Genomic DNA, 27,393 nt, shown 5'->3' on the forward strand with positions numbered 1-27,393 from the left:
AGTTCAAAATCTTGGTCTTTTCACAATAAAGGAAAAATATTTCATTATAAGGATGTATTTAAAAAAAAAATCTTGGTCTGGGGCGCCTGGGTGGCTCAGTCGGTTGAGCGTCTGACTTCAGCTCAGGTCACGATCTCACGGTTCGTGAGTTCGAGCCCCGCATCAGGCTCTGGGCTGATGGCTCAGAGCCTGGAGCCTGCTTCCGATTCTGTGTCTCCCTCTCTCTCTGCCCCTCCCCCATTCATGCTCTGTCTCTGTCTCAAAAATAAATAAACATTAAAAAAAAAAAAAAGTTAAAAAAAAAATCTTGGTCTCTGACACAAACACAGCCTAGGAAAACTGTACTACACCATAATTCTTCATTAGATAAAATCAATTCAGTGCTTTTTAAAATGATCGTTATCATATATCAGGGTCTTTATATTTTCTCTGTATACAAAGACTGTGTCTCTGTGCCCAACTGTTTTTCAAACTACTTTTAGTGTTAGAACTTTCTTACGTGAAATAATATACAGCAAGGTCTCGAGGGGTGTTTTTCACCCTTGGCAAAACGTTGATGAAATTACCTGAGGAGATTTAAAAAATCCCGATGACCGGGCCTTGAGTCCAGTTACTTCCAAACCGGTGAGGTGGAACCCGGGTGATTCTGCTGTGTGGTCAAGGCTGAAAACCATTGATCTGTGGCAGGGCTGTGCAGGTTGAAAGGCATGAGACTGAGGGTTTCCGAGATGGCCCTCTAGGGTGCCGTCCCCCCAAATTCCTCTCAGCAGAGCGGAAAAACTGTTGCTTTAGTGGATTAGAATAATTTACTTAATAAGCAGCACCAACGGGGGTCAGAATTCTGAATACGGGAGTCAGCCACAGAGGCTAGCAGAGCAGGGGAAGGTAACAGGTGCCAGTGCTTCTGGGGGTTTCAGAGAAGTGTGGGGGTCCTGTTCTGTCCGCGGGGGCAGGCTCCTGCTCTGCTCCGTCCAGTTATCGCCGTGGCTTGTGATTTTTCAAGAGAAGCCAGACCTGTATGTTTTTGAAAGCCTTATCGTATTTTGGTAATGATGTTAATCAAACAGAACATCTATACAGGAAGTGTGTGGATTTTAAAGTGAAGAACTTCACGTATGCAGAACATCGGTGGTATCTTAAAAGTTCCTTTTGTTCCTCCCAGTTACTACCACCTCCCTCTCCGCCCCACTGTCCTCTTCTGATACCTCAGGTTAGTTCGACTTGCTTTCAAACTGAGTTGGATTCACAGTATGTACCCTTTTGTTTCTGGCTTCATTCATTCAGTGTTTGCTTTTATGAGATCATCCCTGTTCTCGTTTATGGGTTTTATTTTTTAATGCTTTTATGTATTTATTTTGGGAGAAAGAGCAAGTGGGGGAGGGGCAGAGAGGGAGAGAGAGAATCCCCAGCGGGCTCTGCGCTGTCAGCACAGAGCCCTGCTGGGGGCTGGAGCTCAGGAAACCTGAGATCGGGACCTGAGGCAAAATCAAGAGTCTTGATGTTCAACTCACTGAGCCACCCAGGCGCCCCTCCCTGCTATTGTTTGGCAGAGACAGGTTCATTCACATGGTTGTATATTATTCCATTGTGTAACACTGTCAGTTTGTCCTTTCTGCTCTGGGTGCTTGGATGGTTTCCACTTTGGGGCTATTACAGGTCAGCGCTGCTGTGAACTTGTATGCGCTTCTGGGTCCCAGCAGACACTGCCGAACAGTTGTCTAGTGACTGTGCTAGTTTAATCTCCTACCAGCAGTGTCCGAGAGTCCCGTCTGCGCTGTCCTTTTCATATCTTAGCTATTCCGGTCTGTGTAGTGTTAATCTTGACTTCTAACTTGCGCTTCGGTGCTAATGAGGACTTTATGTTCATTAGCCGTTTGTTTTCTCTTGTGAGGCTCCTGTTTAAGTCTTTTCCCACTTTCCTGCCGGGTTGGATATCTTATTTATGTATTTTTAGTTAATAGACTTTGCTGTTTATAGCAGTTTCAGGCTTACGTTAAATTGAGCAGAGAGTGTCTAGTTCCTCTATACTTCTTATCACCCCCCTCCCCAATCCTCCCCCCCCCCAGGGTTTCCCCTCTTATTCTCATCTTGTAATAGTGTTATATTTGTAACAATGGATCAGTTTTGTAGTAAAGTCCCTAGTTTACATTAGGGTTCACTGTCTCCATCGTTCTGCCTGCTCTCAAGTGGGAATCATACCGTACAGAGCTTCGGACTGCCCTCTTTTCACTAAGCGATATGCAATTAAGATTCCCTCACATCTCTTCATGGCTTGACAGCTCATTTCTTTTTATTGTTGAATAATATCCCATTGTCTGGATGTGCCACAGTCCGTTTATTTACATCTTGAAGGATATCTTGGTTGCTTCCGGTTTTGGGCAGTTGCGACTTGCTATAAACGTTTGTGCACCGGGTTTTTTGTGCGGACATAAGTTTCCAGCTCGTGTGGGTAAACACTGTGCTGGATGGTGTGGGGAGACTGTGTTTCGCTCTGCAAGAGATCGCCGCCCTCTTCCAAAGTGGCTGTGCCATTGTGCATTCTCACCAGCAGAGAACGGGAGTTTCTGTTGCTTCACATCCTCGTTAGCATCTGGTATTGATTTGTTTAGACTTTAGTCCTTCTCCTGGGTGTACGGTGGTGTGTCATTGTTTGAATCCGCAGTTCCCTTCTGAGATACAGTGTAAACCATCTTTTTGTATGCTTGCTTGACTTCTGTCTATTTTTGGTGAACGGTTGTGTGTCTTTTCATTATTGGCTTATAGGAGTTCTTTGTATATACCGTGGAGGAGTTCTTTTACTTTGCCCTTCACTCTTCTAAGGATATCTTTCCATGAAAGAAATTCCCAATCTTAATATTGTCTAACATCAGTTCTTTCACGTTTAGTACTTTTGGGACCTGTGTAGGGAATTTTTGACAGTCGTAAGATCATGGAGACCTTTCCTTAGGTGTTCCATCTAGATGCTTCATTGTTCTGCTTCTCACCTGTAGATTGACAATTCTTCGTCTACTATTTAAGGGCATTTGCATTGTTTTTAGCTGCCGGCTGTCATAGTAATGCTTCTGTAAGCATTTCTAAACACGTGGTTTGATTTTTTTAAGAGAGGGAGAGCACGTGTGGGAGAGGGGCAAAGGGAGAGAGAGAATTTTAAGCAGACTCCACACCCAGGGCAGAGCCCAGTGCGGGGCTCGATCTCAGGACCATGAGATCGTGACCTGAGCTGAAATCAGTTAGATGCTCAACTGACTGAGCCACCCACGTGCCCCTAAACATGTTTTTGGTCCACGTATGTGCAGGTTTCTGTGGGGCTATACCTGGGAGCTGAATTGCTGGGTTCAGGGTTTATGTGCGTTCAGCTTTGGTCAATGCTGCCAGATGGTTTTTGAGTGATTGTAGTGATTTTTTACTCTTTCTCATGGTACATGCGATTTCCAGTTGCTTCATATTTCATCAATTCTTGTTTTCGTCTGTCTTTTTAATTCTGGCCTTCCTAGTAGATGTGCATTTTGCTTTTCTGGAGAAGTATTTTTTGTTTCCTATTTATTATAACTTGGATTTCCACAACCACCCTGTAAATTCCCTGTAAGGAAACCAGCCTCATCTTTGGAGGAAGAATTGAGCCAAGCGACGGATTATCTGGTTTGCAGAGACCTTACTGACCACCTGGCAGGACGGACACTCAGAAGTCTCGTGACTGCTAGGCCTGTTTTCATCACCATCTCTCTAATCTGTGACCAACGACCCAAACTTTAAGCTATAGATACCCGTTTTTAAAGATAGGTACGTTAAAAATAGCATGTCCTACACATACATACGTCATTGGAAATCGGGACAGGCTCTCGGACGGGGCCACGCACAGTTTTCTGTGGCAGTCTTCATTCAGCTCCACCTGATTGTTGTCGCAGTGCTGACATGAACCGTACGTTCGCAGAGATGAGAAACAGTGTTGGCAGCGAATACATCAATAAGAAGTGATTCTGTCACGTATGGAAAATTAGTTTTGTGCATCGTCTAAGGAGGTTATTCTCAGCAGTACACTCTCAGATCAGTCTTAAAAAGGCCCTGTTACTTTTAGACCTTGGGCCTAGATATGTTTTAGCTAGCTGGTGGGGCTTTAGATCCTGGAGGCTTTATTTTGTTGTAATTTTAACGCACTGTAGTTTTGTTAAATTTGGATAACGTGTGGTATCTAAATATACAGCCACCTGAGTTTAAAGTCTTTCTTTAGAAATCAAAATTTACAGGTAATAAAAGCAAATATTTGAAAGAGGACTTGATACTCCTTTTTAAAAGCAGAGAAAATGTAATCTGAGTCATGAAAGGGGACCTTCACACAGGTACCTACTGACGGGCATTGAAAGTGCTCCTGGGTAAAGGTGAACTTTACCGTGGGAATATGAGAGGCCTGACCCTGTTAGGGATCATGTAATGAGTTTCTGACCGAGTATTTATCTTTAACTCTGTGCCACAGATATGTTTCATATCATGTATCATGAAACCAGTGCCAGTGTCTCTGACTCTGATTCTCATTGAAACTCCTCATGGTTCTTTTTTTTTTTTTTTAATGTTTGTTTATTTTTGAAAGAGAGAGAGAGAGAGAGAGAGAGAGCATGAGTGGGGGAGGAGCAGAGAGAGAGGGAGACACAGAATCTGAAGCAGACTCCAGGCTCCAAGCTGTCAGCACATGGCCTGACATGGGGCTCGAACTCACCCGCCATGAGATCATGACCTAAGCTGAAGTCGGACACCCAACCGACTGAGCCACCCAGGCACCCCAAAACTCCTCATGGTTTTGACCAGTGCTTTGGCTTGACAGTTCGTTGAATCTGTTTTATACGGAAAGAACATAAGCAGTCTTGGGCTGATAACTGACAAAGTACTGTCGATAGAATCCCAGTTCATCTGCTGTTTTTACAGTAGGCATAATGTTGAAATTGGGGTCTTGTCTCAGAAATCAGGACCTTAAGAGGCAGGGAAGCCTGATTCTAGGACTTGAAAATCACTCCCCCTTCTGCCCTGGCTTATCGTGTGATTTTGACCAAGTAGCTAAATTTCTCTGGGGTCTTTGTTTCCTTAGTTATGCAGCAAAGGTATGGACTGTATAACTCACCTTTCCCCCAGAGTAAATTTTATCTCTTCCTTTTTAATTCTTTTTGAACAGGTAATACATTCTAATGGTTTGGAATTTAAAAAACTGGAAGTCCCTTTCCCAGCCCTCGTCCCACTCATGTAGTTGCCATTTTTACAGGTCACCAATGCTGTTATTTTTTTCTGTAGTTTCTCAAGGATATCGTGTGCACATACAAGCAAATGCATGGTAAATCTCTGCCCCATCGTCCCTTTATTAAAGCAGTAATAGCACCGCGAACATACTGCTTTTTTCATCGACTGCGTTTTGAGGATTACCTTCATTTCCAAATGAATATTTACTTAATAGTAGATACATTTGAATAGATAGATGATAGAGGTCAGATTCAAACAGTGCCAGAATCTTCCCTGACAGTACTCGCCTCTCTCGGTGCGGGCACTCCTGAGTTGACAGATGCTTGTTCCTTCTGAGAGGAAAGCGGGTGCTTGTGGCTGGAGCTGTTGACCGGAGCACTGGGTTTTCTGAAAGATTCTAGGGAGAAGATAATGGCTCCTGGAACAACCACGTGGCTAGAGAACATGTGCGCAAAGTCAGAATGGTTGGTGGGTACGCAACAAGCTGGAGAAGCACTGAGTGTAACTTAGGTCATTTTGAGGCATGAGTCAGGCTGAAAGTGGAAATTAGATATGTTGGTCTTGGGAGCTTCAGACAACTGGGGAGAGACCGAAAGAGTCATAACTTTCATCTTATCTCCGACTACTTAGCAAATACTCGCTGGGCGCTCAGGCTTTGAGCGAGGCTTCAGAGACACCGTGATGACCTAGAAAGGCTCACGGGCCCAGACCCCCCCCCATGCTTGACCCTGAACCGCTCCTGCCCAAATGCTGGCCCGTGTGGGGGGAGCAGCAGGAATCCGAGAACAGGAGCAAGTAGGAAGCAGTAAGAGAAAGGAGAGAATGGTAGGGAAGTGGCCCCCGCAAGAAGCAGGGTGGTGGCTGTCAGACTCCCCGGGGCCCTCAGGGCGGCCTCAGAAGGCAGCTGGGGTCAGGGGGCAGAGGTCACGTGGGTAGAGAGCTGGGTTCTTGGGGACAGGGCTGGGTGTTGGAAGACGGGCCTATCGCAGAAGATAGGTCAGTGGTATTTTGGAAGGTTTTTATTCAAAAACATGAAAAGAGATACAAAGTTTAGGGGTTAGCTCAGTCTAGAAACTGAAACTGGTGTATCTCATTTTAATATTGATTATATAATTATAATTATATAATTAGTATGCACACTATGTAATATATAATTATAATTGTATTGATTAATAATAATTATCGATACTGATCTCCGATAGTTAATACTGAGAATGCCTCAGCAGGATTTATGGATAGCCGAGGCCATCAATGCACAGTGCTTGAGAATTTCAGTCAGGAGATGCAGATTTGAGGTAGGTCAGTGGAATGCTATAAATGTAATAGATCTTGTGGAACTCTCATGTCACAGACAGGCATTTTGTAGAAGACATCAACTTAGAGGGGCACCGGACTGGCTCAGGCAGAGGAGCACGGAGCTCTTGATCTCTGGGTTGTGAGTTCGAGGCCCACATTGGGTGTAGGGATTACTTAAAAATAAGATCTTTGAGAAAAAAAAAAAGAGAGGGGGGGCCTGGGTGGCTGAGTCGGTTAAGCGTCCGACTTCAGCTCGGGTCATGATCTTGTGGCTTGTGGGTTTGAGCCCCACGTCGGGCTCTGTGCTGACAGCTCACAGCCCGGAGCCTACTTCGGATTCTGTGTCTTCCTCTCTGCCCCTCCTCCCTTACCCTCTGTGTGTGTGTGTGTGTGTGTGCGTGTGTGTCTCAAAAATAAATAAACATTAAAACATGTTTAAAAAAAAGAGAGATCAATTTAGCTCTTTAGATTGGAGATAAGGAACAGACCTTTGCCATTAAGATTTAGCTGACTGGGCTGAGCTGCCATGCCCGGTCTGGGAAGAGGACCAATTCGTAAGAGAGCTCATCCCCGTCCCAGGTCCTTACAGAGCAGGCCTGCATAAAGCTGTGGAGCAGTGTGGTTGTGGAGGGCCGTGGAGGGCCGTGGAGGGCCGTGGAGCAGAAGGACAGCATTAGAGGTGGCTGTGCGCCTCAGTCATTGGCAGGCTTGTCCTCGTGGTGCCAGGAGGCGTTATCTGTCTCATTTCATCTGAGTCACTCTGAGGCTTTATTGTTTTGGGCCTGGTCAGTTATTATATACTCTTGAGAATCTCCGTGTGGAGTTAAATGATTCTGAAACTAGTGTTCACATTTTTTTCGAGGAAAACAAAGCTGCTCAAACAATTTTTGTTTAAGTTTATTTATTTTTTGGAGAGAGAGAGAGAGGGGGCGGGGGGGTGGAGAGAGGATCCCAAGCAGGCTCCACCTCTGCGTAGAGCCCGACACAGGGCTCGATCTCACAGACCCTGAGATCTTGACCTGAGCTGAGTTCAAGAGTCTGACTCTTAACTGACTGAGCCACCCAGATGCCCCTGCTCAACTTCTGATCTTTGTACAGTCAGTGTTTGTTTAAATTTGGTGGTGAATTTGTGTCCTTGGAGTCAGGGAGGGCGGACAGTTGAAGAGAATGTGTTCGTGCTTGTGCGTGTAAGGTGACTGGGTAAACTGATCTCGGAGTGATCATCCCCTGCCTCTGGGGGCAGGGACGGGCAGAAAGGCGTACTTGAAAAATCCTGGCCTGGGTGAACTCTTAGATTTGGGCCCTGCTGGATGCAGGTGGCTCTGTGCTTATTCTGAGTGTGTGGAGTCGGGTACAGAGGACACCGACCTGATTTGGACAGCATCAGGAACGTGTGCTGCCCGAGTGTCACGTGACGTTCCTCGGGCCGCTTCTTAATGCAGCTGTCCCCAGGAGGGCGGACCGTTCGCGTGATCACACCTTACTTAGATCCGTGGCCCCTTAAACAATCTGGTGGCCTCTGTGGCTGCGGGCATGCTACCTCTCCCCCAGCACAATGGGAAGTGTGTGGACGTGTGGGTTTCACAGGGTTTGTGGACCTCCTAAGCGCGTCCTAAGGATACATTTGTTTCATAGGCTTCTTTCTGAACAACACGTACTCTGTGGACCGGAAATTGGACATTCGAATGAACTTGAAGAGGTGATAGGCGAAAGAGTTCTTTGTAAGGCCCTGGACGCTCTCCGGAAAGAACAGTGTGCATGATAGAGCCCACCTCGCCCTGGGAGGAAGGCTTCGTACTTTCTCAGTGCAGAGAAATGACGTGTGCAAAGCCTGTGTCCCCAAAGCAGAGCGAAAGTCGAGAGATGCTGTGGATTTTAAACTTATGCTCTCCGTGGAAACTAAGACATGTTTTTCCCTTGTAGTTATGCTTTGATTTGAATTATCATTTTAAGTTTGTGTTTGAACCAAATTAATAGTGTATTATCGCTGGTGGAAGGGACGTACTGAAAACATGATTTTAGTATGTTTTGAGCTTCGTTAAGGAGGGAGGTCTTGCTTCTTAAGATAAAAATCTTCCCTGGAAAAGTCTTAATTCATAAGCAAAACAATGTGATTTTCAGGTTTGAGTGTATAGTCTCCTATCTCTTGGGTTTTATGTGTCAGTTGCAGGTAATTACATAATTACATCCTTTCTCATTTTGGGCTGTCATTAAGCAGTTTCAGCATAGACGCTATGGACATCGTTTCGTTCTACATCCTGAGGTAGCCTTTTAGTTTTGTGTTTATTGAGGAGCTCTGTCACCCCTGTATTCAGCCATTCGGTGGAAGCAGTTGCTACTGAGTTCTTAAAACACAGTTTTCAACAGATATTTTACTTGAACATTCTCAACCTCCCAAACTGTTTCTTTCCATAGTACAAACTTTTCCAAAGGGAATAATATGTCAATTGATGTCCCAGCAACCATTCTGGGGGGGACCCGGGGAGTCCTAAAACATTTGTTACTAATTTACTGTAGAAATTTTGAATGCATGTCTGTGAACAGAATGTGGATATAGTTGGAGATAAATAGAATAAAAGCTATGTGCATCTTTTCTGTAGTAGACCCGTTTGTTTCTGGATGAAGTTGTGGTCTATCGAACCATGCCAGTGTTTCTAGAAACGAATCGGCTTTACCCGGGGTCTGCCGGAGGAATTCTTGAAGGTGCCACCCACTCTCTGTGCCCGGCCACCCCACCTCCTCCGTGGCCTGGCCTCTGCCCCGCCCCCCATCCGTGGCCACACTTCTCCTTCAGGGCACTTGCACCTTAGGAGAAGGACTTTTGGCCAAACTTGGAACTCTGGTTTCTTTTCTCAAGGGAGGCATTTAAAGGTCTTTTGAAAATGTGGACTGCCCATGTTTACCACGTGGAGTTTGAGAAATAGAACACTTTCTGGAGCTTACTTTAACACTAGAGTCTTAAAATCAACCCTACGTTACTTCCAGATTTCTAAATTTTAATATTTTTGAGTCAGATTTGATACAAAGAGTCGTACGTGCTGTTATTTCTAGCTCTTGTAGCATTAACATGTATTATGTATTTGTGTCTAAATTATAGTAAGACTTGGAGTTTATTTAAAGAGTTGTAGCAGTTTTGGACATCTTTATTTCCTGAAATTCTTGACGAATTTTTGTGATTATTGCATATTTTTATTAGAAAATACTCTCATGTTTGTAGCTGTTGACCTGAGTGGTGTCGAGAAGCGTATTGTGAGGCCCAGGGCTCATCCGGAGGGAGCACTGCCGGCCTCTGTCCGTCTGACCGGTAACCATCGGGGGGACGAGTTTTCTCCTCTTTGACTTATCTTGCTCTGCGGCAGTTTTCAGAGGTGGATTGAGTGCTCCAGTTAGCTTTTCTGTCTCCACCTGAGTTTTGTCTGCTGCGTGATGGAAGAGGAACAGTGGGGGTTATTGGTGAATCCTCAAAGTGGCTTAGAGGTGAAATGCCTCTGCGATTTCAGGTGACTTTGAAACCATGTTAAGCCCAAAGGCAAGGCTAAGAGACTTGGCTTTCGTGTGTCTTTGCGTGGATATCAAGCTCAGGAGTTTAGCTTCAGGTTTCTAAAAACCCTACCACGGGGACTTAGAATTCTTTCGTGCCGTGCCTCAGGCGTCCCAGCGTTTCTCATATCTAACTTAAGAACGTGTCCACTTAAAACATTTAAGATACCATTAATTTCTTCTAAATTCTCTCATAAATCCTTGACGTCATTTGGTTTCTAAATAATAACCAAATAACTTAGTTTTATTTATGTGATGAGAATAACAACTGGTATTTATTGTCTATACTTATGCAATTTTATAGATGGAGTTTTAACATTGAATGCGGAGAACACTAATTATGCCTATCAAGTTCCAAACTTCCATAAGTGTGAAATCTGTCTGCTATCTTTTCCAAAAGAGTCCCAGTTTCAACGCCACATGAGGGATCACGAGCGAAATGACAAGGTATGTATTCTCGAGAGGGGTATCAGAAATGTGAGCGTTGAAACTGGAGGTATTGTGAAAATCACCACGTCAAATAAAACTTTTCCTTGTAAGTTAGATTCCTCAGTCGTGGAGCGTTTTATCTTACGTCAATAAATCTTTGACGTTTTGTGTTAAGTTGTAGTCGTTTCCTAGCCATTATATGGGTTAATGAGACGAAGGGGGGGGGGTTCACCTAGGGAATCTAGGTGTTGAAGTTCTCTGTCAGCGGACAAAAGAAATAATCTCGAAACGGGACTTTCAGCAGTTCGGTTTCTGTATGCCTGAACACAACATTGGTGTATCTTGATGGGTTTTTCTCCAGCAGGGAGCGTTATCCTTAAGGTGTCTTGCATTTTATAAGAGATCCCAGATACTTTAGATGGAATTTCAGCAGGGACTAACACTATCTTAAATAGAGATTTGAATCCTTCTTTTCAGGGCCCCTTGTGGGCTAGGTTAAGAGTATTAGTGTCTTAATGGAATGATCTGCCCGATAGAGAGGAAGTGGCAGTTAGGACCACCATTAAAAAGTGGTTGTTGACTTTCCTCTGGATGAGGAGAATGTAAGCCGGTGAGCCATTCGAGTTCAGATGACCAGGGAAGTCTCCTCTGGAGAACAAGAGGTGACTCACTCTGGCTTTGTCTGCAGTGCGAATATTAGAGATAACATATGACCGAATATAATAACGTTAGTGCTGGTACCGACTGGGACTACCCTCCCAAGCGGAAAATCTGCAAATACTGACTCTTCCGGGTCTTGATACTTCAGAAATGCCAGCGATTACTTTATCTTTCTACAAGTAAGTGGCAGAATACTTTTCATTTGGGGGAATTTTTAGACTGTGAGAAGCAACTCTCTGAAAACCTAAAAACGTTGATTACTTGTTTTACTTGAAGTGATACTGTTCAGAGCAGTAGAGTTGATCAGAAAAGGACGGAAAAATCCAACCCAGTGAGTTGAAATTTCTCCCCTTTCTTTTCTTTTCTTTTTAATGTTTGTTTATTTATTTATTTGAGAGAGAGAGAGAACACGAGAACGCCCAAGTGGGGGAGGGGCAGAGAGGGAGGGAGACACAGACTCCGAAGCGGGCTCCAGGCTCCGAGCTCGAACCCACACACTGTGAGATCATGACCTGAGCTGAAGTCAGACGCTTAACCAGCTGAGCCACCCAGGCGCCCATACATATATTTTTAAAAATGTTTATTTATTTATTTTTGACAGAGAGCAAGAGAGCATGAAGGAGCACAAGTGAGGGAGGGGCAGAGACAGAGAGACAGGACCTGAAACAGGCTCCGGGCTCTGAGCTGTCAGCACAGAGCCCAACGTGGGGCTTGAACCCACAAATTGCGCTAAGTCGGATGCTCGACCGACTGAGCCACCTAGGTGCCCCACGTTTATTTTCATAGAGACTATATCCTGATGCATTTATATGCAGCATTTCTTATTCAAGATATTTTCTACATACACGTGTTGTCATCCTTATAATCTTCTGGGGAATTTTGCCAGGAGCTTTGCTATGTCCATTTTGGATTTATTGACTTCAGGTCCAGAAGAGACTTCAGAAATTCCTTAGAAAGGTTGTAGATCGTGGTACTTGTTGATATTTGAATGACATTTATTGTGGCAAGATTGTGTTTCAGTGGCTTCTTGACTTTTCTCTCCAAATAGCCACATCGATGTGACCAGTGCCCCCAAACATTTAATGTTGAATTCAACCTGACACTTCATAAATGCACCCACAATGGGGAAGACCCTACCTGTCCTGTGTGTAACAAGAAGTTCTCCAGAGTGGCTAGTCTCAAAGCGCATATTATGCTGCATGAAAAGGAAGAGGTAATTATTTTGGCCTATACTTTGTTCATGGATTTTTAAAATGCATCTAATCCTTAGGGGGATTTTAGGTGGAAGCTAGTGTAAAAAAGCCTTGCGTATAGATTTCAAGGAGATAATTATCACTAAATGTGCCTTGGCTGAATCTCTAGTTGACTGACAAAACGTTTGCTTTTTCGGCTATGTCAGTACCTTAGGGCAGAGACCCTTCAATGTTTGGTGTATTTCCCCTACCCACCCCCCCCCCCTTTTAAAAAAAATTTTTTTTTTATCAGAAATGAACTTTTGTAGGATTCTGCAGTGGCCAGAAGTAAATATTCTGTCTGTCAAGATGGTAGTGTCTCCTTGCTTGGCGTCTGAACCCCCTGAGGTGTGGGAATTTGGGGGACGAGAAGTTCATGATGACCCAAAGCAGGTTAAACACCACAGTCAGGGGCTCTGTGAGGACCACAGGTGTGGTATTGGGAGCATTTGAGGACCGACGGGGCTGCAGTGCTGATGAGGGAAACCCAGGCTCTCTGTCGCTGGTGAGGGGGGCGGCGGTGCTTGTGTCTGCAGTGTGTAAATGGCTGCTGCTTTGAAAATATTAACCCCCCCCATATCTCTGCTTACTGTGTAAAATTAGGAACATGCAAAAAAGTAAAAAGGGGAAAATAAAAGTTTTAATTCTACTCTCCAGGGATGGTTACAGATAACTGTTTGGTATATTTTCCTCCTGAGACAGAAAAACAAATACATGATTGAAGTTGCATGCGGAAAATTTGCATCCTAAAAATTGAGTTCATACTTTCTACATAGGTTTGTCTCTTCTTTTTATGTCTTTGCTTTGTAATACAAAATAATGTGTTTTTATCTTTTTGAAACTTACTGTATAGGTAATATGTATTTACTTTGGAAAAAAGCTGGAAACTAAAGATTAAGAAGAGTAACATTATTAAAAGAACCAATAATCACAACATTTAGAGAGAATGCGTGTATAATCTTTCAGATTTTTTTTTTTGCTGTATGTGTTTTCCATAATAGTTTATATATATATAAGAATAGTTTAAAATTGTTTTTTAATGTTTATTCATTTTTTGAGAGACAGAGAGAGATAGATCATGAGCGGGGTAGGGCAGAGAGAGAGAGGGAGACACAGAATCCGAAGCAGGCTCCAGGCTCCGAGCTGTCAGCACAGAGCCCGACGTGGGCTCACAAACCATGAGATCATGACCTGAGCCGAAATCGGGTGCATAACTGACTGAACCACCTGGATGCCCCTATACTTTTTTTTTTTTTTAATTTTTTTTTTTTTAACATTTATTTATTTTTGAGACAGAGACAGAGCATGAATGGGGGAGGGTCAGAGAGAGGGAGACACAGAATCTGAAACAGGCTCCAGGCTCTGAGCTGTCAGCACAGAGCCCGACGCGGGGCTCGAACTCACAGACCGCGAGATCGTGACCTGAGCCGAAGTCGGCCGCCCAACCGACTGAGCCACCCAGGCGCCCCTGTACTTTTTTAGTATTATAAATAATACATCTTTCTATGCATCTTTAATTATTTCATTAGGATAGACGCCTACAGTTGGATTTGCTGAATTGATTATACTTTTTCAGGTCTTTATAGAATGCCACGTTATGTTGTGGGAAGCCCGTGCTGCTTTATACGTTCTCCCGCACGGTGTGGGTGTGCCTTGTCTCGCTCGTTGTGTTTTGGTTTTGTTTTTGTGTTTTTTGAAAAGCAGAAAACGTGTGTGTTGAACGGTGTGTTAAAATACTCTGGACTAATTTCGACACGCACGTGGTAAGAAATCCGAGTGGGGAGGGTGAGAGCAAGGTGTCGAGGCGTCCTGGAAGCGGTGCCTGTCCGCTTGCCTGGCATTCCGGGCGTGCGCAGGTCTCTGCAGCCCGGTCGGTGCGCGCCGTCCGTCCTGCTCCTGTTGTCTTCAGCTGTGCAGCCTCGGTGTCATTCCGCTTGTGTTCATCTGGGCCGTCTCGTTCTCTTCAGCAACCACACGGTGTCACCTGCAGACGCACGCGCGGAAGTCGGCAGGCCACCGTCCCTCTTCTAGGTGGCCTTCAGCTTTTCGTAGATACAAGGCTGCAGTGAGCAGCGCGTTCGGTTCCAGATCTGGTCCCTGGGACTTGCTCGGAACTCCTTCCCACATCCAAAATTACTTTGCGAGGCCCCGCCGCGTCTCGCAGTGCAGGTGCGCGTGCGGCGCGGCACCCGCACCCGTCGCTCCTCGCGGGCGCTCACACCGGTCCCTCAGTTCCGGTCCTCCTGTGGGCCTCGCGCTGGCCCCCCGGCTCGGCCCGCGTGTCCGTCCTCTGCAGCCGGCACGCCCCTCCCCTCCCTCTGCCCTGCAGTTGTCCCTGGAATAGTTCCACAGCCACCTGCTGGGACCGCTGTCCGCGAGCCCAGGAAGCCTCGTCCGTCTGGGGAAGTCAGCGCCGGGCTCTGGCGTCCAGTCCGCTTCTGTTTCACGTCCGCCCCTTTCCATCTGATTAAGCACCCGCCCCGGCTTTGGGTTCAGTGAGTGTGACCACACAGCCCACAGCAGAGTAGGGATTGAGGGGCGAGGGGCGTTCGGTTTCGAATATCTGCAAGGTAGCCTACTAGTAGAAGTCGAGATGACACAGCGAGTGGCATCAGGACTGCCGTCTCCCTCTGCCCGGTCCTCTCGCGGCTTCGTGGGGGTCGCCACCTCCTCGTCCTCCACCGTTGTCTTTGCCGCGGTCCTCTGTGACCGTAAGCAAATTTCGTATATTTCCTGTTTTCCTTTTCTGGTTTGTTACTAATGTGAACTTTAGAATTTTGCCTAGTTAGAGATCGGTTGGTATTTTTATTTTGTTTGAATTACATTTTTAGATTGTTACGGCTGAAAATTGAATGTGTTTACAATATTGAATCTTTGTTGTCAAAACATCTCAGTAATGTTTTATTCAGTGTATTCTTTACACTCTTAAGTATTTTAGGATTTTTATTAGCATCGTTTCGGGTTTTTTTCTGTATGTGTTTGTCGTTCGTCTGTAGGAAAGCGATTTTGTATGTTAGCCTTTGTACCTTGCCATTCTGCCAGTGTCTCTGTAAGGTTTTAGCTACACAGCCTCGTCTAGAAATAGTAATCGGGTGATAAGACGTTTTGTTTTCACTAGCATATGGGGGGAGCATCTCCGATAAAACCAGCTTCTGATCCTGTGTGTCGTCATGGTGTGTAGTCAGTGGTAGCGTATCCCCTGACTTTTTATTCTGAAAAAGTTCACACTGAGACGGGTCCAGTGAGCACCTGAGAACAGTGAGTCCTTTACCTGGATCGCCAGACACACCTCTGTCCCCCCGGCCCCACCGCATTGTCCCACTGCTGTTGCCCGTCTGAATACTTGAGTGTGGCATCTCCTGAAAGCAAAGACCATTTCCCTCGTCGTCACAGAACAGTGGCCACGCTCCAGAATTTAACACTGCTGTAGGGACTCATCCTCAGGGGCGGCACCTAGCGGAGCAAGGAATGAACCCCTGTGGGAGGGCTCCCGGGGAGGGAGGGCACGGGTTTGGGGTGGACACCCGGCGGCTTCTGCCGCACTGGGCAGACTTCCCAACGTGTCTCAGTAAGTTTTTTCGGAGGCCAAAACCTAAGAGTTCCTTCTTTCCCTCCCCTCCCCTCCCCCCCGTCTTTTTTCTTTTCTTTTTCCTTCCCTTCCCTTCCCTTCCCTTCCCTTCCCTTCCCTTCCCTTCCCTTCCCTTCTCTCTTCTCTCTTCTCTCTTCTCTCTTCTCTCTTCTCTCTTCTCTCTTCTCTCTTCTCTCTTCTCTCTTCTCTCTTCTCAAGTACTTAGATCCAAACAGCACAGTGAGTATTGGTCTTCCCGAGTTATGTGAACGACTTCCGTGCACGGATTAGGTGCTGCACAGCTTTTTGAACCCCGGGATTTCCCATTCCACACTGATTGTCACTCAGTCCCTGCGTCTAACCACAGCAGGTACCGAAAGCCAGCTTCGCAAAGGTCTGATGACAGTGGAGCTGAGCGTCTGGAGCCACTCGTGCGTCCGGGACCGGACGGCAGTGAGCATCGCACAGCCCTTGACAATGCCCGCTGTCCCCGACCCTGTCGTGACTTTGCCCTGGGGCACCCGGTGCCCCGTCCACAGCTTGGGCCTGTGGCCGGCTAGCCTCATTCTTCTCGGTGAGGTGGGAGCACTGCTCTGTCTTCGGGAGGCCAAGAGCCGAGGCAGTTGGACACAGAGCGGGCGATAAGAGCGGAGCCTGATCAGAGACGCGAGTGGGGCGGTGGTGCAGGTGACGCGTGGCTCGTTGCTGAGAACGGGCCAGTGTGTGTTGGGTGCGGGCGAATGGCTGTGTGCAGCCCGGTTAGCGCTTCTGGAGCCTGTGTTTTGTGGGCAGAAAGCGTCTGGGCTGGGGTGTGTGTGGGTCCTCCTGCAGGATCACTCAGGCGGGGGCGAAGCGGGCTGGGGCGCCTTCCCCGGGGCACCCGCTCTGGCCCCTCGCGGCCACCCGCGGCTCCCTGACGGCCACGCTCCCTGTGCTCCCCCGTAGCGCTTCTTCGGAGTGGCCTTTTGCAGTCGGCTTGGACCCTGACAGTTGCCTCTCGCTGGCAGGAGTTCTTAGTTCCTCGTATGTAACTTTCGGAGTCGTCCGCTGGTCGTATTTTCTCTTGCACACGCTTCGTCCGTATCCCTTCCCAGGTGGTTCCTCCCAGTGGAGCTCACCGTCCTTCCCTCTGATCACGGTCTAGGGTTTAACTTCCGTCGTGTCAGTTGTTGTTAGGCTGCAAGACGAGGCCCCACCTGCAGGCAGCTGGTCCCACCTGACCCTCAGCGTCTTTGCCTTTTACTGTTATGGCTGTGACAACGTCAATGTTCCGTACTTTCCGACTCTGTTACAGTTTTTCTAGAAAGTCTTCTGAGAGACGTGTCTTCCTGAGATGAGGGGACTCCACGTTTCTCTTGCTGCTGTTCCTGCGATCTGGCTCCTGTCTTTGAGCATAGCAGCCGGTCTCGGATCGTGAAGGATGGCGGGAGGGGACGGGCGGGCACCGTCGGGGAAGAGAGGTCTGCGGCACGTGCAGGGACGCGTGGGTGCCCTGTGTGTGCCAAGAAGGCTTCCGGAAGCTGGAGGCAGATACTCGGTGACCTGACTTAGTAACCCCACGCCGGGCAGGAATTTGTGTCTGGGGGGCTTTCCAGGGGCACAAGAAAAAGGGTTTGCTGTGCTTACTTCAGGTGTGAGAAACGTGTTGGCCTTACGTGAAAAGGAGGGAGCTCGTTCTTGTCTTAAATGCTTGTATCAGGCTCCATCCGGGTTCTGTTTCCATCGCTCACCTGTCTGGCCCCGTGCAGCTCAGAGCTGGCAGGGCCGCGCTGCCCCCTAGGCTGTCCAGAACCCGCTCTGCCCTCCTCTCTCTTTGAGGTATCCCTGTCGCGTGGTTCGATGAGGAGGACGAAGAGGGCTTCTCCCGAGAGGCACGGTCCTCACGCAGGCTGGTGGCGGGTGAGCAGGATTGGGAGGTGGAGTATTTGGTCGGGTAGGAAATCTGTTACCGTGTAAGGAAAGTCTAGGTATTGGACCGCAGTTCTCCGTCTTTCCCACATATGTGAAAGTAATACGGTTTTGGCTGCCTTTCTCTGTGCGGTATGTTTGTATTTCTGGGTGATTGTAGAAGAATATGGTGTATGAATGTGACTCTAGGCAGAAGTCCTGTAGTCAGTCACATGCAGAAATAGGCCGTAAGAATCCAGCTAACACGGAGAAGCCCTTTGTCCCAGGCCCCCTCACGGCTGAGATGCCTGGACGAGGGGGAACAGGCGGGTGGAGAGGGCTGGGGGAGGTGGGAGGAGGGTAGGCAGCTGGAGGGCGGGCCTCGGCTTCTTTCTTTCCTCCCCTCCCCCTGGGCGGGTTGCTGGAGGAGCCTGGTGCCCCTGCCAACACCGTAGATGAAAGCTCCTTCCCCGTAGCCAAAACGGCAAAAGAGTGGCCACCGGGGGAAGTCTTTCTGACGATGCCCACCCTGCTCCGGCCACATACCAACTGAAAACCCGCTCGGCAAGGCTTCCAGTGATCTTTCACCACGCCCCGTCCCTGTTCTCAGGAACAGATGGCACTCTGATCCCGTGACCGCCTGGGAATATGTAGGAGCTGATCCCGCAGCCCTCCCCTGGTAGGAGGCGGCACCCAGGTTCCCCCACCTGATGGTGCCCGTGGAGCCGGGCTGGGACCTGACCTCCCATACTCTGTCTGGCAGGTGCAGGCAGTGGTCCGATTCTCTGCCCAGATAGTGTCCTTTGAGCCTCACCGCACGTGGCCGCAGCGACATTGAACCAGTTGGCGCAGGAAGGACTAGTCTGCCCTGGGCTTTCCACCCGTGGGGTCAGCGGGGCCCTGCGAGGTGAGCCTCTACCCCTGACCTGGTCCTGTGCTGCATCTAAGCAGAGTGACTGCCTGCTGAAAGATAAGCGGAGATCTAGAGTCTACAGCATAATACCCAAAGTGTCCAGGATACAGTTGAAAGTCATCGAGCAGACCAAGAGCCTCGATAGTTCCAACTCTAACGAGGAAAGACAGCAAATACCAGCACTGAAATGACCTGGCTGTTGGAATTATTTGGAAGGAATTTTAAAGCAGCCATCCTAAAATTGCTTTACGAATGGTTTTGAAATAAATGAAAAAAATAGAAGAGCCAAAGGGAAATGATAGAGCGGAAAATGCAGTGATTGAAATAGAGAACGCAGTTGAAGGGCTCAGCCGTGGAATAGAAATCCCAGAGACACCTGAGAAGGCCAGGGGCAGAGAGCAGCCTTAGATGCTGGAGCCTGGAGGGTGTGAGCGCGTGACTGAGAGATGGGGCGGCAGGGAAAGATCATCCGGTGGCCCCAGGGCTGGGGAGACGGAAGGACAGGTGTTACAGGGGGAGTGGTCTCAAGGCCGTTAGTATTATCATATTTTATACCCTGACTTGTAAAAATTCTGTCTTCAGCAAGGTGGAGGCTGATTAGAATGCCATGCATTTCCCTTGACGATTTCTGCTTGCCACTTGTCAGTGAGGGAAACTACGCAGAAAGGTCTGTTCTAGGGGAGGAAGCAGTCGTCACTTCTAGCCTCAAATAGTGCCGTTAGCTCTGACTATGGAGAATGCGGCACGGTGAGAAGACCCTTAGCTGTCCTCCGTGGCTCGAGGACAGGCTCCTTGTCAGGCTTCTGCAAGTGTTGCCAGCTGGCGGGAGGGCGGAAGGCGTGTCCTGGCTCCTTGGGCTTTCCCGGCTTGAAGCAGAGACCATGATGACGCTCTCCATCACGTGGCCTCTTGCTTTGGCCCCGGGGGTGGTTCTTGCCCTTGCTTTTACCAAATGAGCAAACTGCATAACCAGAGTTTTCACTCAGAGAACTGACAAACGTAGAGCTCTCCTAAAATATACTACTCTGATCATTTGGTAAAAAGGTAAGTCAAAAGAGGATGGGTCTGAGCCAGAGCAATAAAAGAATAAGGTGAGGACGGGGCAGGGTGCTGGGGTCAAGTTTTATTTCACAGTGACAAGATGGGAGGCCCGGGGGAGTCCTTAGTGAACGTGAATATTTTGCCATACAAATTGAGCGTTTTCTAAGAGATGCAGCAAATGAGGTGTATTTTTTCTTTTTGACAGTTTCCGGGAGTTTTCTTATTATCGACAAGATGCTAACGATTTGGTAGTTCATCATTTCCTTAAATTATTATAAAAGAATACTAACTTAAAGTTCTTTGAGCTGAAATCATTATGGGGTTGCCCAATATATTCCATTCATCCCTGTCTTTTCCTGCTAAGGATGCTCTCAGTGTCAGTGAACCAGCTCATTTTAATAGGGTTTACGCACATCCACAGGGCCATTATGTATAGTAAATGGAAGAAAGTCTGTTGAAAGAAATGGTTATATGTTTTGTTATTTGGAGGCAATAGTTTATGCTCATTGACGGGTTACACTCACTTTTTCCCCCTTGCTGGGACAGTTTATTTTGCGGATCATTTAAAAAATTGTATTAGGAACTCTGAACGGGTAAGCTAATCAAACCTCGTGCTCAGTCAGTAGCCCCTACAGATAATGTGTCATGCTGAGTTCTTCCTCTGTGCCGCGCTCTAAGCAGTGTCTTTAGAGTACCGGTGAGGGCGGGTGTTACTGACATCCGTGTTTCACACACACAGTGGTTAACACCCAAATGCACGTGGCTCGTAACTGGCAGGCTTCATGTGAACCAACCCAACTCCAGAACATCTGGACCAGTGTTACCTAATTGACATACAACTGATTTAAAATGTATAGTAAGTAGTCCTACTACAAAAGAAAAAAAAAAAGAAATTTTATTTTGGTATGTTTTGTATTGAAAATATATCCAAAATATTATTCACATATTAAAAGTTACTGACCTGTCTTACGTTCTTTGCTTTTTGCAGTAAGTCTTTGAAATCCCGTGTGTATTTTATACGTCCTCACGGCACTGTTCAGACCACACCTGTTTCACGTACGGAGCAAGCCAGGTCTGGACAGAGTCCCAGACTTTTCTGTGATAGACTCCCTGTAAACAAATTGCAACAATGGGAAATGTTTCCATTTAAAAACTTGCCAGCTGCTTTGTTTTAAGGTAGTCTATTAAACTATAATCTTAAATTGTGTCCTGACCCTTCTGTGGAGGTGAAGTCGTTCTGTCTCTCTAATGTGTCCACAGCACAGAAGGACAAGATGCCAGTCACAACAGCCAATTGGAAGCCGTCCGCTTTGCCCAAAAATGGCAGTGTTCTCTCATCCCTTTCCCTGTGTTTCTATCTTTTACTTCCAATAAAGATTATTTTTATATACTCACATTTGGACATAATGATGTATTTTTTGAGGCCAAATCGTGCTTGTTCCAGAGGAAAGTGTAATCTGTGTATCGACTGTTCCCAACACCAGTTCTTGTAAGAAGTGATGGTTTTGAAACGCTTGCTCTGCTCACGAATGGTCTTCGCTGTTGCAGAACCTCATCTGCTCGGAGTGTGGGGATGAGTTCACCCTGCAGAGCCAGCTGGCCATCCACATGGAGGAGCATCGCCAGGAGCTGGCCGGGAGCCGCGTGCACACCTGTAAGGCCTGTAGGAAGGAGTTCGAGACGTCATCACAGCTGAAGGAGCACATGAAGACTCATTATAAAATTAGGTATGAGCCGGGGCGCCTGCGGGGGTCGGTCGGTTGAGCGTCTGACTTCGGCTGACGTGATCTCACAGTTCGTGGGTTCGAGCCCCACGTCGGGCTGTGTGCTGACAGCTCGGGGCCTGGAGCCTGCTTCGGATTAGAGCAAAAATTTTAAATAGGCAGCAGGCTGTATGGGTAGAGATTTTTCGCTAGTATAGAGTATTAAAAGTTGTAGAACAAGATCCTGGCAATACGTTTTTACAGGTAAGTAACAGGGTTCAGATGAGCACCCTTTTTCAAGAATCGCTTTATTTATACCGTCTGTTTAGAACTTTTGTGTTCTGAACCCTGCGCTTAGCATGTGTATAAAAATACATAAATAAAACTTAGTTTAATCATTACGAGCACCCCTGTAAGACCGGGTTGCCTTGCGGATGAGAAACCCGAGACTCCAGAACCAGGTTACTTTCCCACGGTTGTACAGCGCCGAAGTTTCCAGTGTCAAGGAATCAAACCCTCATCGTCTGCTTTCAGAGCTCATAATGCTGGCAGCATGAGCGTGCTTAAATACCCGTGTGCATTTGCTTCCAGTAAAACGTAACACCTCTTTCAAAGTTTCCTGTTCGATTTATTCCTGATTGTGTATTCTTGTTGCAATTTCACTTTCTTGATGCAATGAAGACGGGCTCTTCCCGGCCTGTGCTCCCGGGGCCTGGTGTCGATGCTCACGTGTCACACTCGTGGAGCCGAGTCCTCTGCCAGACCCTGAGAACAAGCGTCCGTTTTCTTGTTACCTACCATTGTCACTTTGGCTCGCCACCGTTCCAGCCCCAAAGCTTAGGGAATATGCAGACTCTTAAATAACAACTACAGCCACAACCAGAGTGTCCGCAGCGGTTAATAAAGTGTGTGCACCGCGGACTCGGCGGGGCTCGTGTATCCTCTCGGGCGCTGTGGTTTGGATGTGGGGCCTGCACCCCATGTAGGGTCAGAGCTCTCTTCCCCTTCCCGCTCCCTCCATCTTGCCTGTTGTTGACGATGCAGAGCCCAGCGAGGACGTCACCGTTTGAGCCGTGCTGCGTGTGCCCCGTCACACTAGATTTTTATTCTGATGAGGTTTTAGCGCAGGCGGTTTTGATGTGTCTGGGAGGGTTTTGGAGAGATGATTAAGGGTGACTGGGTGGTGGGCTTGCACTCGGCCACGCTGGCTTCTGAGTCTGCTGGGGCCGAGGGACACACCGGGCAGACAGACAGCCTCGTCCTCACACTCCGTGAGGACTGCTCATCTACTCCTCGGGAGGCAGGGAGGCAGGCAGTGAGCGAGTGAGCGGAGAAGGGCGGTGGGTTGGGAGCCGCTGTGAGGAGGGGTCCTTGCAATGAGGAGGGCCCTTTGGGTCCAGGCAGGGACCTGCAGCCAAGGGGAGAGCAGTTACCACAACTCAGCAGCGGTGAGTTTTCTGCGTTTGAGAGCAGAAGGGAGCCTGGCATCTGGGAGCCCACTGTGGAGGTGAGTTTGTGGCGCTGAGGCCATCCTGGGCTGAGGATTTTATCCCCAGGGTAGTGGGAGGCCCTTCCCACTATAACATGTCCCAGATCATGAGCGAACCACCCTGGCGCCCCGTCTCGATGGTACTGACAGCGGGAGACCGGAGGATGGAGGGACACTTGGCAGCGTAGAGCTGTTTACCTTTGACCGTCACGGTAAAGCTTTGTCCACAAGGGACGTTCTGACCTCCGCACCACCCGCCCCCAAGAAAATAAGACAAAAGGAAGTTTATCGTTTCATTATGTAGCAAAAAATGAATTTTATGGTAATGAACACACAAAACAACTGCATGTATGTGTGCATCTGTGTGTGTGTGTGTGTGTGTGTGTGTGTGCGCGCGCCTGCATACACACACTCCTCTGTGATTTCTCACTGCTGTGTGTTCTGACCACCAGTCAGCCACACTTTGCGGTAGCATTTGAATTTTGAAATTGTAACACAAAGGAGATGACTTCATGAGTGTTTCCCCCCTGTGTTACACTAGGGTGTCAAGTACAAGGTCTTACAATCGGAACATCGACAGGAGTGGATTCACGTACTCGTGCCCACACTGTGGAAAGACGTTTCAAAAGCCAAGTCAGTTAACTCGGCATATTAGGATACACACAGGTATGAAGAACTTCACGTTTGGGTGATTTATGAGGTGGTTTAGAGGAAAGAACGAGTGATCTAGAGCTAGCTAGACCTGGAAGATAATCTTGGTTTTTTATCCTTTGTCGTGTGCCCGTGGTCTTCATGTTGACTAGGTCCTTAGGTATATGAGTCTACAGTTATGGGGCGGCGTTCTGTCTGGACAGACAGGCTTTGGGTCTTGAGTTTGGCGGAACGTATTTCTCTCTTAGCTCATCCGGGGCTCCCACGCTATGGAATTTTATTTTGATCATTTTTCTCCCTCCCTAGGTGAAAGGCCGTTTAAATGCAGTGAATGCGGGAAGGCTTTCAACCAGAAGGGGGCGTTGCAGACGCACATGATCAAGCACACAGGTGAAAAACCCCACGCCTGTGCCTTCTGTCCTGCCGCCTTTTCTCAGAAAGGGAATCTGCAGTCACACGTGCAGAGAGTTCACTCGGAGGTAAACGTCGCACGTGGGTGGGTGTGGTTTTCACGGGGCTGCGCTGCGCGGCTCTTGAGCCAGTGGGTGAGCCTGAGACATTCTTTTCTAGATTTAAGGTTGGTGCAGAGCAGACTTTGTTTTAAACAAGAAACAGATACCTGTAGATGGAAACCTTTTAGGCCGATATGGCAGAAACATAAAATATTATCCCTTTGTGGCCTTGCACTGTCATAGCTCTGATGAATAAATGTTTGAATATCATCATGCCTTTGCTAGTTGTGATTGTTAACCTGTGTCATCCCTTTAGCAAACTTGAAACGTGGACACTCTGAAGTGTAAGAAATTGAAAGATAAGAAACAAATTGAGGAAAAGAGTATTTTTCCTATTATTATTATTATTGCTAAACTTACATGTGGCCTCATTCGCATTTTTTGTCAGACAGACCTCTGGTCTGTTTATTTCCCTCCGTGTTAACTCTTTCAGTGAAACTGATGTTCACAATTTTTTATTGTCTGTACATCTTACCAACTTGCAAAGGAAGTATCTCTTAAGCAGGTTAACATTTGTGCTTACTGACTATCATGATTTGGTGTTTTTATAGTCTAATTGTAGACTATAAATGAACGTTTAAGCGACACAAATACTTTTATCCAGGATCTGTTTATTTTGTGTAACTTTTGCAGAATTAAAACTCATGTATTTTTTTAATTTTTTGTTTTTTTTAAATGTTTATTTAGTTTTGAGAGAGACAGAGACAGAGCTTGAATGGGGGAGGGGCAGAGAGAGAAGGAGACACAGAATCTGAAGCAGGCTCCAGGCTCCGGGCTGTCAGCACAGAGCCCGATGTAGGGCTCGAACTCACGGACCGTGAGATCATGACCTGAGCCGAAGTTGGACGCCCAACGGACTGAGCCACCCAGGCGCCCCAGAATGAAAACTCATATTAAAATCAAATGTGTCTCTTTTCATTTTCCTTGGAATGAAGTCTTAAGTATCACTAAAATAAAAAAACCCTACACCCTTCACGTAGTTTATAAACAGATTCAGACTTCCGTATGCAGTGAGTTACTTTTAAAAACCAAGGCTTATTATCTCAGACCCAGAAACATGAGGAAGAACACGTAAATACTAGTGAGGTGGTAACAACGTGAGGTGAGGCTTCCTGTAGATCGCAGAAGAATAAATGCGGCCTGCACGCGGCGTTCTCCCAGAGCCGCTTCTGCCCAGACGAGGTTTCGGGATGACCGTTCACTTGTGTAGTGCCCAGAGAGACCTCGCTGGGACCCCGAGCCGCCCTGTGAGGTGCTCACCAGAGCTCCTGAGTTTGGAAAAGCCCTCCACGTCACTCCTCATCTCTGGTGCCCACTTCTGGCTACGTCACAGTGGTGGAAAGTAGTTGCTGATGTGGAATATTGGAATTGGTGATGAAAAATGTACACACTGGGTGACCATCTGTCCTCACGTGTGTGTATGAGCTCCCTAAAGGCTCAGTTAGGGTGATGTTTATATCTAACTGTGTAGCCTTTCTTTCTTTTTTTTTTTCTTAACGTTTATTTATTTTTGAGACAGAGACAGAGCATGAACTGGGGAGGGTCAGAGGGAGAGGGAGACACAGAATCTGAAACAGGCTCCAGGCTCTCAGCTGTCAGCACAGAGCCCGACGCGGGGCTCGACTCACGGACCGTGAGATCAGGACCTGAGCCTAAGTCAGACGCTTAACTGACTGGGCCACCCAGGGGCCCCAACTGTGTAGCCTTTCTAATTGAACATTGTGCTTAGCCATTTAAGAACTGAGAGTGTAAGTCAGATATTTTTACCAAATTATAACAACTGAACACTTCTTACTTCCAAACGTGTCCTGATTTATAGAAAAGACTGAAATTTCAGTTAATCTCAGATTGGCATTATTGATTAAAGAATTGGGTCATTGATTTTAGAGCTGTCTAATTTGAATGAGGAGGTAATGTTAAATGGTTAGGCTGTTTCTGTCATTTTCAATAGAACGGTAAATTAGATTGGCTATAATTTAAACTTTTTTATCTAATTGTTAATTGTAAAAGCATTTTTTCCTTTTTTGTTCCTTAAGGTCAAGAATGGCCCTACCTATAATTGTACAGAATGTAGTTGTGTATTTAAAAGTTTGGGTAGCTTGAACACTCATATCAGCAAGATGCATATGGGCGGACCACAGAATCCAGCAAGTTCTGCAGAGACGGCACATGTGTTAACGGTGAGTTTAGTAAGCTGGTTGATAAGAGGATAATCTCTTACCGAAATCTGTCATCCTAATTTTGACCTTTAAGATTGAATATTACTTAAGAGTATTATTTAGTGCCAGGGTACCTGGGGAGCTCAGTCGGTTGAGCATCTGACTTCGGCTCAGGTCCTGATTTCGTGGTTTGTGAGTTCGAGCCCTGCATTGGGCTCAGTGCTCACAGTTCAGAGCCCGGAGCCTGCTTCAGATTCTGTGTCTCCCTCTCTCTCTGCCCCTCCCCCACTTGTAAAAAACATAAAAAAAAATTATTTAATGCCATAAGGTGCTATGAAAGTTTCTAGCAGGTAGGGCTACTTTCTTATTTTTTTAGTTAGTGAAAGAAAATCAATCTTTTTAGACTTCAGAATGATACCAGATGACCCTGACTTATGGACTGTCATTTGAACCAGTGAAAAAAGGACAAAATGTAATCATTAATTTCTGACTTTGTAATTCCTACAGTGCTACTGACAATCATTATTGAATGATCTCTATCCCTATGTTACTATAATTTAAGAATCAGTTATCCTTTCCAAATACGATTTCTCCATGTCTGACGTGACAGTGATAATTTTTTCCTGAGACTGTGGACTTTTGGGAAACTAAGTTGTATCTTCCAGTACATGTATTGAAAGTTGTCTGACACACAAACTTTTGGGAGGAATCTCCAGCTTGGCCTTGGTCTGTTGCCTCTATAATGGCAGGATCTAAGCGTAGGCTTGTTTCCACCGCCGCAGACCCGCTGCGTCCAGGAATCTTGGAAGCGTTAGTGTGTGTTCGTCAGCACCTGCCTCCTGCCAGTGTAGACACTAGGCAGTGGTTAGTTCCTGAACGTGAGGGCCTCGTGTGCGCTTTGTGTTTTCTTCTCTTTTCTGCAGTATCTGCGGCATGGGATGGTTCCTCACCTTACCCCTGATCAGGGGGATTGTTGTCCATAAGTTCTGAAACTGGAGAACAATTAGAGACTAACCATTAAGTCTTCAAATGTCTATTTTGGGCTGTTTTTTAAATAAAAAAAAATTTGTTTTTTTAAATGTCTATTCAT

General features: G+C 46.9%; 1 protein-coding gene across 7 annotated transcripts in view; it reads left to right on the plus strand.

The window, feature by feature from the left end:
* ZNF236 (zinc finger protein 236) overlaps nt 1-27,393 on the plus strand; it is a 106,955-nt gene that overhangs the window by 5,188 nt on the left and 74,374 nt on the right. For 5 of the 7 annotated variants that reach the window (XR_006294024.1, XM_043559104.1, XM_043559105.1 and 2 more), the window contains exons 2-7: nt 10,364-10,506; nt 12,197-12,361; nt 21,338-21,516; nt 23,523-23,647; nt 23,939-24,111; nt 26,181-26,324. Coding sequence is in view for 6 of the 7 variants with exons in the window: in XM_043559104.1 (XP_043415039.1) it covers nt 10,364-10,506; nt 12,197-12,361; nt 21,338-21,516; nt 23,523-23,647; nt 23,939-24,111; nt 26,181-26,324 (929 nt within the window). In the remaining variant the exon portion in view is untranslated. Of the gene's footprint in view, nt 1-10,363; nt 10,507-12,196; nt 12,362-18,598; nt 18,743-21,337; nt 21,517-23,522; nt 23,648-23,938; nt 24,112-26,180; nt 26,325-27,393 lie in introns of those variants that run through there. The other 2 variants (XM_043559108.1, XM_043559107.1) reach the window with 2 other exon arrangements.

Source organism: Prionailurus bengalensis, chromosome D3 (genome assembly GCF_016509475.1).
Source record: "Prionailurus bengalensis isolate Pbe53 chromosome D3, Fcat_Pben_1.1_paternal_pri, whole genome shotgun sequence".
Lineage (NCBI taxonomy): Eukaryota > Metazoa > Chordata > Mammalia > Carnivora > Felidae > Prionailurus > Prionailurus bengalensis.